Source organism: Canis lupus, chromosome 11, assembly GCF_011100685.1.
Source record: "Canis lupus familiaris isolate Mischka breed German Shepherd chromosome 11, alternate assembly UU_Cfam_GSD_1.0, whole genome shotgun sequence".
NCBI classification, from domain to species: Eukaryota; Metazoa; Chordata; class Mammalia; order Carnivora; family Canidae; genus Canis; species Canis lupus.
In genome coordinates, this window is record NC_049232.1 from 1804658 (window position 1) to 1818166 (window position 13509).

A 13509-nucleotide genomic window follows, 5' to 3' on the forward strand; every position below is an offset into this window, starting at 1 on the left:
GCAAGCCCCGTTCTAAACAGGTTCCAATGCAAGTCCCGATCTCATTGGCTTAGCTTAGGAGACATGTTCATCTGTGAACCAATCACTGTTCAGGTTGGGGAGTGTACCATGTACTCTTTGACCAGCACTGATCTGGGCCCATGCCAGGGGACCTGGGGCAAGGTCAGCTGCACCTGAACCCCAAGGGCTGGGGATGAGAGAGAGGGAAACCCCCAAAGCAAGCTGAGATGTTATTATCACAGAGAGGGAGATGGAATGCCCAGCAGGCAAACACAACAGAGGATACTGCCCCAAATGTGTCTGTCCATTGCTGTTCCCCCATGTGGTCAGCCCCCATCCCTATGTCATGTCCCTGTCACCTGACCCAGAGAAGGCACAAGGCATACCTCCTTTGGCTACCAGAGGCACTGCCCTAGTAGCCCAACCCCAGCTAAGGATGCACAGTGAGTGGCCAATGCGCTAGCTGATGGGGTCCTGCCTCTAGGCACCCTTCACCTTGCGAGGATGCTCCTTGGCTTGTCTTGCAGGCCCGGGTCCAGAAGTTTGGCCCCAAACTGCTCCAGTTGCTGGCCGAATGGACTGAGACATTCCCGCGGGACTTCCAGGAGGAGTCGACCATTGGGCACCTGAAGGATGTGATGGGCCGCATTGCCCCCTGTGATGAGGTAGGCAAACCTAGCACAAGTCCTACACCTGTCTGCACCCCTGCAGACAAGCCTGTTCCTGGAGCCAGCCTCAAGGCCTTCCCTCATCTTCTCATCTGTACCCTGTAGCCCCTGTAAAATCAGCCCTTTTCTCCATCAGGAAATTAGGCCTGCAGAGCTGGCAGGGAAACCAGGCCTCTCTCCTCCCCCGCACTCATACATGTCATCAGATGGCAAGCGAGGAAGGACCTACTCACGGGCTCTTGTGATCAGGCCCACTGGTCAGTGACCCATTAGGCTGGCCTGGAGAGCCCTGGTTGGGGCAGAGGAAGAAAGAGGGGGCCCCCCTGTGGCCAAAACCACATCCCAAGGTACCACCCTAGTACTCTAGTGGCTTGGAAGACAGCCAGTGTAGTGGGCATCAGGTGCTTCTGTACCCCACTCTACCCTGTTCTCCCAGCTGTATTACTCTGGGGGGAAGACCTTTAAAGGTATAAGGAGGACATAGATCCCCCCATCTCAGGGTAAGGGTCAGAATACAGAGCAGGACCCTGTGAAGCAGAGGGAGGTCTCCTGGCGCAGTCAGAAGAAGCAAATGTAGCAGAATCTCCAGAACAATTCTCCAGCAGTGCTCCAGTGGCCAGCACTGATGTGTTCCCTAGGACAGAACACGGCAGGGGGGTGGGGGGTGGAGGATGCAGGTCAGTTGCCCTGGGAGGACGCTGAATGTGGCAAGCTGGTAGCTAGTCACGTGCCTCAAAGTGGTTCAGACGTGACAGAGCCAGGTGCTTGTGAAACAAAGGAAAACTGCCAAGGCAGGATGGGCAATAGGGAGCCATAAAGCCTATAGCCTAACAGGCTCAGGGAAGGAGGCCTTGCCTATGGGCCACTTCACATAGTAAACAAGTGACTTAGCCACTCTGAGGGCTCAGTGAGATGAGGGTCATCTCTTCCTCCTCCATCTCCTCCTCCTTCTTTCTTCTCCACCCCTTTCTCCACCTCCCTCCTACCCCTCCTCCTCTGCATCCCCTAATCCACCTGGGGATCCTGACACTTGGCTTAGGATGCAGCAGGATATAGGGTCAGAGAAGACTCAATGATTGGATAAATCAAGAAGGATGGATTAGAAGCAGGGAGGGTATGCTGGCTGACTGGATGGATAGTTAGCTACTTTGATGGATGGGCAGAGGGGGGAAGAGAGATGTTTGGATATTCTGATAGGAAGATGGATATTTGGTATGAGTGGATGTGGAAAGATTGATGAGTGGGGATGGATGGATGGATGGATGAGTTGATGGATGAATAAGAATGGATGAGTGGATGGGTGAATAAGAATGGATGGGTGGATGGATAGGTGGATGGGTGGATGGGTGGATTGGTGGATAGATAGTGGATGGATGAATAAGGATGGATTGGTGGATGAGTAGATGGATAGATGGGTAGCTGAGAGGATGAACGAATAAGAATGGATTGATGGACGGGTATGTGGATGGATGAATAAGGAAGAATGGATGGGTCAATGGATGGATGGGTAGATATGAGTAGATGAATGGATGTGTGGATGAATAGATGGATGGATAGATGAGTAGATGAATGGAGAAGTGGATGGAAGGGTGGATGGGTAAATGGATGGATGGGTAGGTGAGTGGATAGGTGAATAAGAATGGATGGGTGGATGGATGAATAAGGGTGAATGGGTAGGTGGATGGATGGGTCGATATGTGAGTGGACAGGTGGATGGATGGGTGGGTGAATGGATGAGTGAATAAGGATGGATGGATAGATAGGTAGATGGATGGATAGATGGATGGATGGATGGATGGATGGATGGATGGATGGAGAGATGAATGGATGGGTGGTTGGGTGGTAGAAGGTTGGGTGGGTGGGTGGATGAATGGGTAGGTGAGAGGATGAGTGAGTGGGTAGATGGATGGATGGGTGGAGAGATGGATAATTGGGTGGGAGGGGGAGTGGCTCAGTGGATGAATGGGTGGAGGGATGGATAGGTGGGTGGATGAGTGAGTGGCAAACATTAGGAAGGAAGGAGGAAAGATAGATGAGTAAATTGGGATGTGGGTATCATATAAAAGGAGAGATGGGCCCTAGCAGATGGGTGGATGCAGGGGTGGATGGATGAGGGTGTGCAAGGAGATGAGAGTCTCCTGCTTGAGCCCCTCTCCCCAGGAGGTCTTCAGCAGAATGAGATCTGAACCATCCACAAGACAAGACAGAACCATCCACCCTTGTCAGGCCTGCCTCTGCCAGTGTTGGAGCCGTTTCAAAGGCAAACCCTACCCTTCCAGCTGTGGTGGTAGGGATGGTTTAAGTCCTGCCTGGTTTCCTAGAGAAACAGGGCCTCCTTGCCAGCCTCTTAGAGCTGTCAGTCCTGCCACCAGGGCTGTGCTGGGAAATCCTTTCTAATCACGCTGTGGATGAGAAATGAGTGAGGCTTAGGAAGGGCTGTTGAGGGCAGCCATCCAACAGGTGTGGGTGTTCAGAGAACAAGCTCATTTGTTAACCTGGGATCCAGTCAGGTGTGCTGAGCACTGTGGGCTGGAATGAGGGTTCCTTGGCCCCACGCCCATCCACCCAGGCCCAGGCCAGGGCGCTTCCATGTGTCTTTGAGATCTCCAAGTTGCCCAGTTGCCCTTAACAGAGAGCAGCCACTCCAAAGTGATACCCTCTGGGTGCTGCCTCCCCTCCCCTGGAAGCTGCAGGTGGAATGTGGGTGGCTCCCCTTCCAGCATGGACGGCAAGGGCTCAACCCAGAAAGGAGCTGGTCTGATCAGGCAGGGCCAGTAGGACTCAGAGCATGAGGTCTGGATGGGGCCGCCTGAGCTCACTTGGATCCAGGCTCCAAAACCACAGCTGTGTGGCCTTGGGCAAGGCGCTTCACCTCTCTGAGCTTTGGTCTCTTCATCAGCAAAACAGAGAAAAACCGTTGCCACCACACAACTTTTTGGCAAAGAGTCCCCGACATCATGTGCACTGTTATTTTGGCTCTTGGTATATGTGAGCTGTGATGAGGAACAAATTGTTTCCAAAATTCAGGTGTTTGGGGCCTACTTTTAAGCTTTTACTGTGGAACATTACAAGCATACACAGACAGAGAAAAACAACCATTAACTCCCGTGATTTCATCACCTAGGCTCAACAATCATCAGCATTTTGCCAAATTCACTCCTTCTATCCCTTCACACATTTCTCCCTCCCTCCAAAGTATTTTTAAACATTGTATCTTTGGCTCCAAAAATATTTCAACATTTTGCTGTAAAGGATTTCTCACACAGGGATCGGGTCAGATGATATAAAGTGCCATGAGCAGGTCAATGAAATGATCCCGAGTGTTTTCAGAGCTGTGTGTCTTTGGGCAAGTTACTTGACCTCTCTGAGCCCTAAATGTCGTTCCTATAAAGAGGGAGGGTGATCAGGGCTATGAGATAACAGTGGGGCCCAGGGAAGAAGAGCATGTTTACAGCATGGGGCCAGGGGCCAAGGGGGCTTCCTCATCAGAAGACCAGAAAAAGTACCACCTCTCGCATCAGCCCCCGCTCCTGAACCCCCATGTCCTTCCTTCACTACCCACCGCCTGGGAACAAAAGGCCAGAGAGGAGCTGAACAAGCCCTACTCCATGACCAAACATGGAAGCTTCCCCAGCATCTGGCGGTGGCACCGAGGTACCTGCTCAGGGCCACCCTGTGCGAGGCAGGGAAACCAGCCTTGGAGGGGGTACTGGTAGGTTGGACTCAGTAGTCTGGGTTCAGGGAGGCCAGTGCCGAGGCTGAGGATGGGAATCCAGGGAAGGTTCCAAGGTCCCAGCTCCAATAAGGGAGACCAGACAGGAGGACACTGGTGTCCTGGCCACACCCGCTGGATCAGCTGCAGAAGAGCTGTACCCTGGGCCCTGTGGGGGACTGGCTTGCTGTCCCCTTTCCACGACTACCTGCTGGGCTGACCCTGCTGCCCTCAGAGGCCCCCTCGCCCAAGGACACAGGTGGTCAAAAGCTGACACTGAAAATAACTGTGGCAGGTGAGGAGCTTCTGCCCACACAGGAGGGGGCTGAGCCCATTGCAAGTCTCCTGGGCTCACTGAGGTGGGATTTTCGAGAACTTCAAAGATAGAGGCCCATGGCTGTCCAGGCAGAGAAGAGGCTGGATAACGACAGCCTTCATCCCTGGACGACCCCTGCACTTGAAACCCAGCTTCATGTATGCAGCAGGTGGCTCCGTGGATTGCATGCGCATGAGCTACAAGGGGAAAGGCTCTCCCACGTTGGGCATGCCCCGGTACTCTGGAATCTGAATTCCTGATGGCGACAAGGGGCAGCCTCAGCATCCTCAGAGCCAGGTCTCTGGGTCTGCTCAGACGTACCTAGATCTCTCAGCTTCTATCCATGATTCCCAGGGTGTAAGAATCATGAGACAATGAGAGAAGGTGAAAGAGAAGGATAAATGCCATCCCCATATTCAAAGGGGGTATAGAAGATTCAGGAAAGAACCAACGGATAAGCTTGAGGTGAACACCACCGGAAAAATTCTAAAGGAAACAGAAAATGATAGTCATTCGGAGTACTGGTTTAGTAGAAACAAGTCTTGGGAAATTATCTGCGTATTTTTTTAAGATTTATTTATTTATTTATTTATTTATTCATTCATTCATTCATGATAGACACAGAGAAAGAGAGAGAGAGAGGCAGAGACACAGGCAGAGGGAGAAGCAGGCTCCATGCCAGGAGCCCGATGCGGGACCCGATCCCGGGACTCCAGGATCACTCCCTGGGCCAAAGGCAGGTGCCAAACCGCTGAACTACCCAGGGATCCCCTATCTGCGTATTTTTAAAAGAGGGTAAGCACATGGTTCTATCAAACTACAGACACAAACACAGTGGGCCCCTGACCTCAGAGGGGCTCCACGGTCTATGCTGGCAAGGCCGACCAGCCAGAAGCAGGTGAAGGCCACATTCATCCAATCGGCACATGTGTGTGAGCCCTTCCCGTGTCCTTTGTGCTGGGGATGAGCAGAGAGTGACCTGGTCTGATCTTCATGGAGCTGGTAGTGCAAAGAGGAGATACACGATCCCCTGATCCACGCTCAGCCAAGGGTTGAAGGAGGCCTGGTGCTCTGAGGTCCCAAGGACGAGAGGAACATGCAGGGAGAGGCTGCACAGGCCCTGCCGGGGTCTCAGGCGAGAGGAGCAGGAGGGGCCTGTACCTGGAGCACTGAGAAGGGTAGCAGGGGCCATGTGGAGGCCACCAAATGTGGCCGGAGCTGACTTCAGGAATCCTGAGCCCCATTGCGGCTTCTGTCTTTGCAAAGGCACTGGGGCATTTTAAGGAAGATGTTAGATGTGCATTTTCAACAGACCTGCTCTGGCAGCAGAGTGGAGTGGAGAGGCTGGCACAATACGCCCACCCTACCCCCTGGCCCAAGGGCCTCCTGCAGCCACAGGGACACAGCAATGGCCTATACCACAGACACAAAGCACGGAAATGGCAGGAAGCAAAATCAGGAGGAGGCCACCAAGGACAAGGGGAGTGAGAGGTCCACTCACACACACTGGGTGGGGGTGGCCCCATGGCCAAGTGGCTCCAGAGCTCAGAGAGGCTGCATCTGTTCAGCTGGATGCTGTCCACGCAGACACTGAGTGACACACTGGGACATGAGGCAGCACGCCTAGGGACAGGGACAGACCACAGGGAACAGAGGGCTACACAGAGGCAGGGCAGCGGAAGGACGGTGCAGAGAGGCCTGCCCACAGCCTGAGGCAGGAGGGACCGGAGGCAGGTGCAACCTGGGAGGGGGCCCGGGGATGCCTCCCTCAGAAGGTGGCCATGAATGAGGCCACATGGGCCAGGGTGGAGGACAGGGCATTGGGGAGGAGGGAACATGATGGCAGTGTGGCCGCCCAAGTGAGGAGAGAGATGGGGCCTGGGTGGGCATTGGGGCTCAGCACGCACTCAGTTCCCTATTTTCCCGGCATGCAAACGAGGACCTAACTGGCAATGTGCCAACCACACTCTCAGACTCAGCAGAGTTGTTCCTTCCACAGGTGATGGATGGAAGACTTGGACCTCAGTTTACCCACATACTGTCCAGTGGGCCTGCCCCCACCAAGGCTCTGGGAGCAAGATTCAGGGTTTGGGTTTGGTTGAGATTAGCAGCCTCCTGTCCTGGTTCCTGTATCCCAAAGGCTCTTGTCTGAGGCCCCTTGACAAAGAAGCACTTCCGAGAGTGCCAGATGATGCCACCTTGGTCACCGGAGCTCTGGGCACCAACAGTGCTGGCTGGACTTCCCGGCCCCCTGGAGCCCTGTTGGGCTTGGGGAAGCACTGAGGCCTCCCATGCACACTTGGCCCAGGTAGCCAGATGCCCCACCTGCAAGCATTTTTTATGTGTTTCAAAGCAGCATGAGAAAGCACGCTTTTTTTTTTTTTTTAAGATTTTCTTTATTTATTCATGAGAGGCAGAGATATAGGCAGAGGGGGTAGCAGGCTCCATGCAGAGAGCCTGATGTGGGACTCGATCCTAGGACCCCGGGATCATGACCTGAGCCAAAGGCAGATGCTCAACCACTGAGCCACGCAGGTGCCCTGACAAAGGACGCTTCTATCCGACGGTATCCGGCCGCACCAGCTCCTGAGCATCCGTTACCCTCCCAGGCCCCTGGGGCCACTGGGCACCCGCCTGCCTGCATGATGGCTCATCACTGCCAGGAGGCCAGGCCCAGACACTTTCCACTGCTCCCAAGCCAGTTCCCCCTGACTTGTGGGGCTTGAATCAACCTCTGGGGGTGGGGGGCATTTGCTGACCAGTTTGGGGGTTTCTCCTGTGGACAACTGACCAACCCCTTGGAAGCATGGGCGTCAAGCTCAGTAAACACAGCCATGTCCAATGATGTCTTTCTTGGAGACAGGGGTCCCCCAGGGGGAAATAGAGCCCATGCCAGGGAGGGTGTGGGTGTGGGAGGGCAGGTGCCCCTCCAGGTCACCACACCCCATCCAGGGTGGCCCAAAGCAAGAATGCATCCGTGCCAGCTGCACGGTGAGATACTTTTGTCAGTGTGAGCGATTATTCAAGGCCTACAGTGTGCCCAGAGCCAGGCCTCGATCTGCCGACACAGAGGGGGCCGCTCAGGCTTCCCTGCCCCTGCCGAGCTGCCACTCTAGTGAGGTGGTAAACAGCCCTGGTCATCTCCCACGGTGGTCCTATAGGGAAGTCACAGAGGGTGACCTGAACAAGTACTGTCGGGGCACAGATGGGGCTATGTCACTGGTCAGGAAGGCCTCTCCAAGTCAAGAGAGAGGAGGGCCTGGGTGGGAACCCCCATGACAGCTGGGCAAAAAGCCAGTACCAGGGGCAGGGCCCATTCCATGCCTTCCTCCTCTCTCCCCGCCTCTCCGTGGTGGCGCACCCCAGTCTGCCCCACAGCCCAGAGAACTGGGGCAGCCCTGGGAGTCACCCTCCCTGGCATGCATGGGCTCTTCTGGTAATCCTGCAGCCTTTCCCCACTGCCCTGGGCTGGATCCTGCTTCAGGGTGGGGACAGGAGCAGTCACCCCTAGCCACAGCTCACATCCCAACTGGCCCAGAGCCTCAGACGCTAGACGCGAGGAGATGGGTTTGAGACATGAGCTCCTCCCTTTCCACCTCCCCTCCAGGCCTACCGAAAGAGGATGCATCAGCTCCTACAGGCTCTGCACCAGAAGCTGGCGGCTCAGGGCCAGGGCCAGGGCCCAGAAGCCGTGCTGGGGGCCGACAAACCCATCTCCTACAGGACCAAGCCGCCAGCCTCCATCCACAGGGAGCTTCTTGGCATCTGCAGTGACCCCTACACTCTGGCCCAGCAGCTGACCCATGTGGAGCTGGTGAGCAAGCCTGTGCCATCCTCTAGCCAGACCCAGAGGCAAGGACAGCTGAGAACCAGCCATCCCTGGTCCTCACCTTGGCTCAGCGTACCCCAGGGCTTGAGCCCGTCACAGCAGGGCCAGCTGGGCACCTCTAGGATGCCCTGGCTCTGGAGCAGTCTCTCACCTTCCAATAGGAGGGCTGCACATGCTAGGCCTGCCCAACTTTGACCCTTGGCCTGCCTGAGAGGATGGGCCTGGGACAGAGGAACTGGGTCCCAATCCTGGCTCTGCCACCCCCTGCTGTGTGAGCTTCCTACCACTGGTGTCTTCCCTACCAGGGCCTCAGTTTTCCCATCTAGGACTCACAAACACTGCACCACCACCTTCTCCTTCTGGAGAAGTCCGATAGGCTGGACTCTGGATACATGCAGCCTAGCCTTCAGCATGTTGGATTCCTTGTACATGCAGAGGCCAAGGGGCCTGTCCCAGACAGAGGGGAGGTGGGGGAGTAGGTTTCTTCTCTTTTAAACCTCCGCCACCACCATTTATGGCTCCCTGACTGCTTTCTGGTGTTATACTCAGCACTCTATGTGTACTATCTCAGTTCATCTTCCCACCACTCTGTGTGGGAGGTGCTATTATTATTCCCTTTGCATCAATGAAGAAACAAAGGTCCAGAGAGTTTAAGTGACTTGCCTGAAGTCACACAGTAAAAGGGACAGAGCCAGGATTGAATTCTGACCCAGACCCTGGGCTCTTGGCCACTAGGCCTCCCCTGGAGGAAGCAGGTAATTACCCAGTTTCCAGCCTGGTGTCCTGGGTATCACACCTCCCAAGCACCCCTTATGGGGACATTGCCTCCTGCCCCCCATGAGCTAGGGACGGCAGCCCTTGGGCATGGTTTCAAGCTCTGTGACAACCCAGAACGGGGTTGTGGAGCGCTTGTGAGAAGGGCAGGTGTCCAGAGACCCTCCCGGGGTGGGCTGAGGGAACCTGCAGGAGGACATGCCAGCCCCCCAATGCCATGCCCTGCCCATGGGTCCCCCCTTTCCCGACTCCGCTTTTTCCTTCTGGTGCAGGAACGGCTGCGGCACATCGGGCCTGAAGAGTTTGTCCAGGCTTTTGTGAACAAGGACCCTCTGGCCAGCACAAAGGTAGAAGGCCCTTGGACAGGCCGGCCCACTGGGCCCTCGGGGGAATGCCACGAGTGTCAGCTGGGCGAGCTTCCGGCGGGCCCAGAGCAGAGCAGATGGGCTTTGGGGGGCTGTGCCCACTCCATCCCTGCCCCTCCAGCTTGCCCCCCAGACCGAGGGCCTCAGACCCCGACAGCCCTGAGTCCTGGGGAAGCCACCTGTCACCAACCCAGCGGGGGCGGATGCGGGGTGGGTGTGGAGCTGAGGCCGCTGGGTCGGGAGGAGAGTGGAGGGCGCCCCAGGTGCGCTCCAAGACCTCCAAGCTCTCTGGGCGCGTTTCGGTGGGCGCTGGTGCCCTCCAGCGGCCACCCGGGGTAGCGCCCTAGTGGGCTTTTGCCCTCTGGCTTAATAGAAGAAGAGCAACTGTATTTAGAATGCATTTTCACCTCTCAGATAAGCAAAGATTAAGCATTGTGGGTATGTAGGGGAAGAAGCACACGCGTACATGGCTGGTACAGGGTGAAATTGGCACAGCCGCTTTGGGGGGCATCTTGGCAATAGTATCAACACTTGAAATGTACACTCTTGACCCCAACTTTATCCGCCTAATAATTTATCCTACGGATATACACACGCACGTACACGAAGATGTGTGCATGAAGATATTGTGCACTATTAGGGCCAAAGGCTGGAAGCAAACTGTCTTATCATCCTTGGGGACTCAATTACAAGTTATAGTATGTCCACATATGGAATGCTATGCATCTATTACAAAGAATAAGTGACTAGAAGTATAGAATACCCAGATCCACTATAGAGAGAAAAAACTAGAGTGAAGGTCAGGACAAAGAGGATGTGGCCATTTGTGTAACAACAAAAGGTGGGTGCGTGATACCTGTTTGCACAATCCATGCCTGTGAACAATCTCTAGGAATATGGGTTACTCGCAGGAGCTGGTTGTTCTTTATGTTTGGTTTTGCTTTGGGGTTTTGGCCATCTCCAAGAATTACTTATTTTTTGTGAAGTACATCGAAGATTGCACGTGACCTCTCTTCACCCATCTGTGGTAGACGGACATTTGTGGTGTTTCCAGCCTCTTGATTATAGATACTGCTGCTACAAATGTTCTTACATGTTTCCCTGTACATTGGTGCGTATTTTTCTAGGGCATCAGTTCTCAAATAATTTGGATTTAGGATCCCTTTAGACTCTTAAAAATTATGCAGGACCCCCAAAAACTTGGTTATGTAGATTATATCTACCCATATTCATCATATTAGCTTTTAAAACTGGTAACTGTAGGGCAGCCCTGGTGGCGCAGCAGTTTAGCACCGCCTTCAGCCCAGGCCATGATCCTGGAGTCCTGGGATCCAGTCCCATGTCAGGCTCCCTGCGTGGAGTCTGATTCTCCCTCTGCCTGTGTCTCTGCCTCTCTCTCTCTCTCTCTCTCTCTCTGCCTCTCATGAATAAATAAGTAAAATCTGGGATCCCTGGGTGGCGCAGCGGTTTGGCGCCTGCATTTGGCCCAGGGCGCGATCCTGGAGACCCGGGATCGAGTCCCACATCGGGCTCCCTGCATGGAGCCTGCTTCTCCCTCTGCCTGTGTCTCTGCCCCTCTCTCTCTCTCTCTGTGACTATCATGAATAAATAAATAAAATATAAAAAAAAAAAAAAAAAAAAAAAAAAAAAAAAAAAAATAAGTAAAATCTTTAAAAAAACTGATAACTTTTAAAGATATTTATTTATTCAAAATAGCAATAATAAACTATTACAGGTTCACATAAGTGGTATATTTTATGGAAATAACTAGATTTTCCGAAGTAAAAAATTCTTGGGAAGAATGATATTGTTTTACAGTATTCTTACAAATCTCTTTAATAACCAACATAACAAAAAGACAGCTAGGTTCTCTTACCTGCTTCTGCATTCAACCCCTTAATGTACATTATTTTGGTTGAAAATCCAACCTCTCACAAATATATAGTTGGAAAAGGGAAGAATATTTTACAGCATTTTCAGATGAGTGAATATTTTCCTTTGATACTATGCTAAAATTCAGCAGGTTTGTAAAGATTAATTGCAATTTGGAATCTGAAAATATACCAGTGGACTTTCTGTGCTCTATTACATTAAAATCCATTGGTCCATCTTGCATCTTGAATGGATCTTTTGCTCCTGCATGATATTATAACATCATACATCAGACATTTGGAAACTATGAGTTCACTGAATTGGGCAGATCCTCCAAATGTTGGTACATTTCATTCATTATACAACATTTTTAAATCATATCCACTAAAATCATTACTGATCTTATCCTTCCAAAAAAAGCCCTTGAGTATTGGGAAACTCTCAAGATCACAGAGGAAGATACATATTTTACAAGTTCCCAATTCTCTGTTGAGATCTTGAATTTTAACATTAGCAACAAACACTATCAATTGTTTTCTTGAAGTGACAGGCTCATTTTGTTGGTTTTCAAGAAAATATCAACCAAATAATGAAGTCCGAAAAACCATAGTTGGTCAGTCCTTTGAGTAGAAATGGTGTTTCATGAGAAAAGTGGCCAGTACTGCTCACAAGTCTATCACACTACTGCTTTTCCTCAAGATTTGACTTCTGTATGCAGAAGTGCTTTTATGTACTGCTTTGTCATGTAGAATATCAAAGAGATGTGTGCACAAGATTGAGATTTGATAGGATTGAAGAGTTTGCTTCCCCACGGACATTCTGAAATCACACTCAATTTTTTTCTCTTTGACTATGAACATGTGATAGTGAAGAACGTAATGACCATGAGTATGGTTTGATGACTCTGCCTTGTTTTGGGCTATGTTGGGAGGGATTTTACCCACTATTCTTTTACACATCTGTGCAAATGTCAACACACTGGAAAGATAATGACACTGTGTGAATATGAAACTGGTTGTGCCCTTGAAGAATTGTCACTCCACAATATACCTAAGAGGGAAATCACACTGTCACAGGCGATGCCAGGTGAGGCTGTACCCATTAGCACTGCCAGCAGGGAGGTATTCCTTCTCCACATCCTCAATGACACTTAAAATTGTCAAACTTTTACGTATTTGTCAAACTGTTAAAGGGAGCATCTTTTCATATGTTTTGAACATTCCTGTTTTCTGTGAAATGCCTGTCATCCAGTTTCCTATTGGGGTGATTTGGCTTTTTCTTGAGTATTTTAAAAGAGGTTTTTTGATGTTTTTTTTTTTTAATATTCTGTATTTTTTAAAGATTTTATTTATTCATGAGAGACACACACAGAGAGAGGCAGAGACATAGGCAGAGGGAGAAGCAGACCCCCCAAAGGGAGTCCAATGTGGGACTCAATCCCAGGACCCCGGGATCACAGGCGGAGCCAAAGGCAGACGCTCAACCACTGAGCCACCCAGGCTGCCCTGGTGTTTTTAATTTTAACTTCATCAAATTCACTAACATTTTCCTTTACATTTTTTTAGTGGGGAAGGGAGTAAGAAATCCCTCCCTACACCCTACCCAGGTCATAAATATAATCTCTAATGTTTTATTCTAGAAGTCTTAGAATTTTGCCCTTCACATTTAAGCCTTGGATTTAAAATTCACTTCGTGGATATGGCCTGAATTGGAGATCCATGTTCATGGTTTTACCACACAAATAGCAACTTTTCCTACACCATTATTGATGTATTGTCTTGCTCACTAATACGCCCCAACGGTTTTGTCACTATCATATGTCATGTTCAATCAACATGTGTAGATCTGTTCCTGGACAGTCTGTTCTGTCCACTGGTCAATTTTTCTATCTCTGTATCAATATACACTATCTCCATTATTGTGGTTGTATGATCAGTTTTTTCTCATTGTCTAGTGAAGGAAAGCCTCTGGTT

The 13509-nt window shown here is 51.4% G+C and overlaps 1 protein-coding gene across 12 annotated transcripts in view; it reads left to right on the forward strand.

Moving 5' to 3' along the window:
- The window catches only part of RASGEF1C (RasGEF domain family member 1C), an 80735-nt gene that overhangs the window by 48050 nt on the left and 19176 nt on the right, over positions 1-13509 (forward strand). For all 12 annotated transcript variants that reach the window (XM_038551720.1, XM_038551725.1, XM_038551731.1 and 9 more), the window contains 3 exons: positions 528-665; positions 8304-8510; positions 9572-9646. In XM_038551720.1, the coding sequence (XP_038407648.1) occupies positions 528-665; positions 8304-8510; positions 9572-9646 (420 nt within the window). The remainder of the gene's footprint in view (positions 1-527; positions 666-8303; positions 8511-9571; positions 9647-13509) is intronic.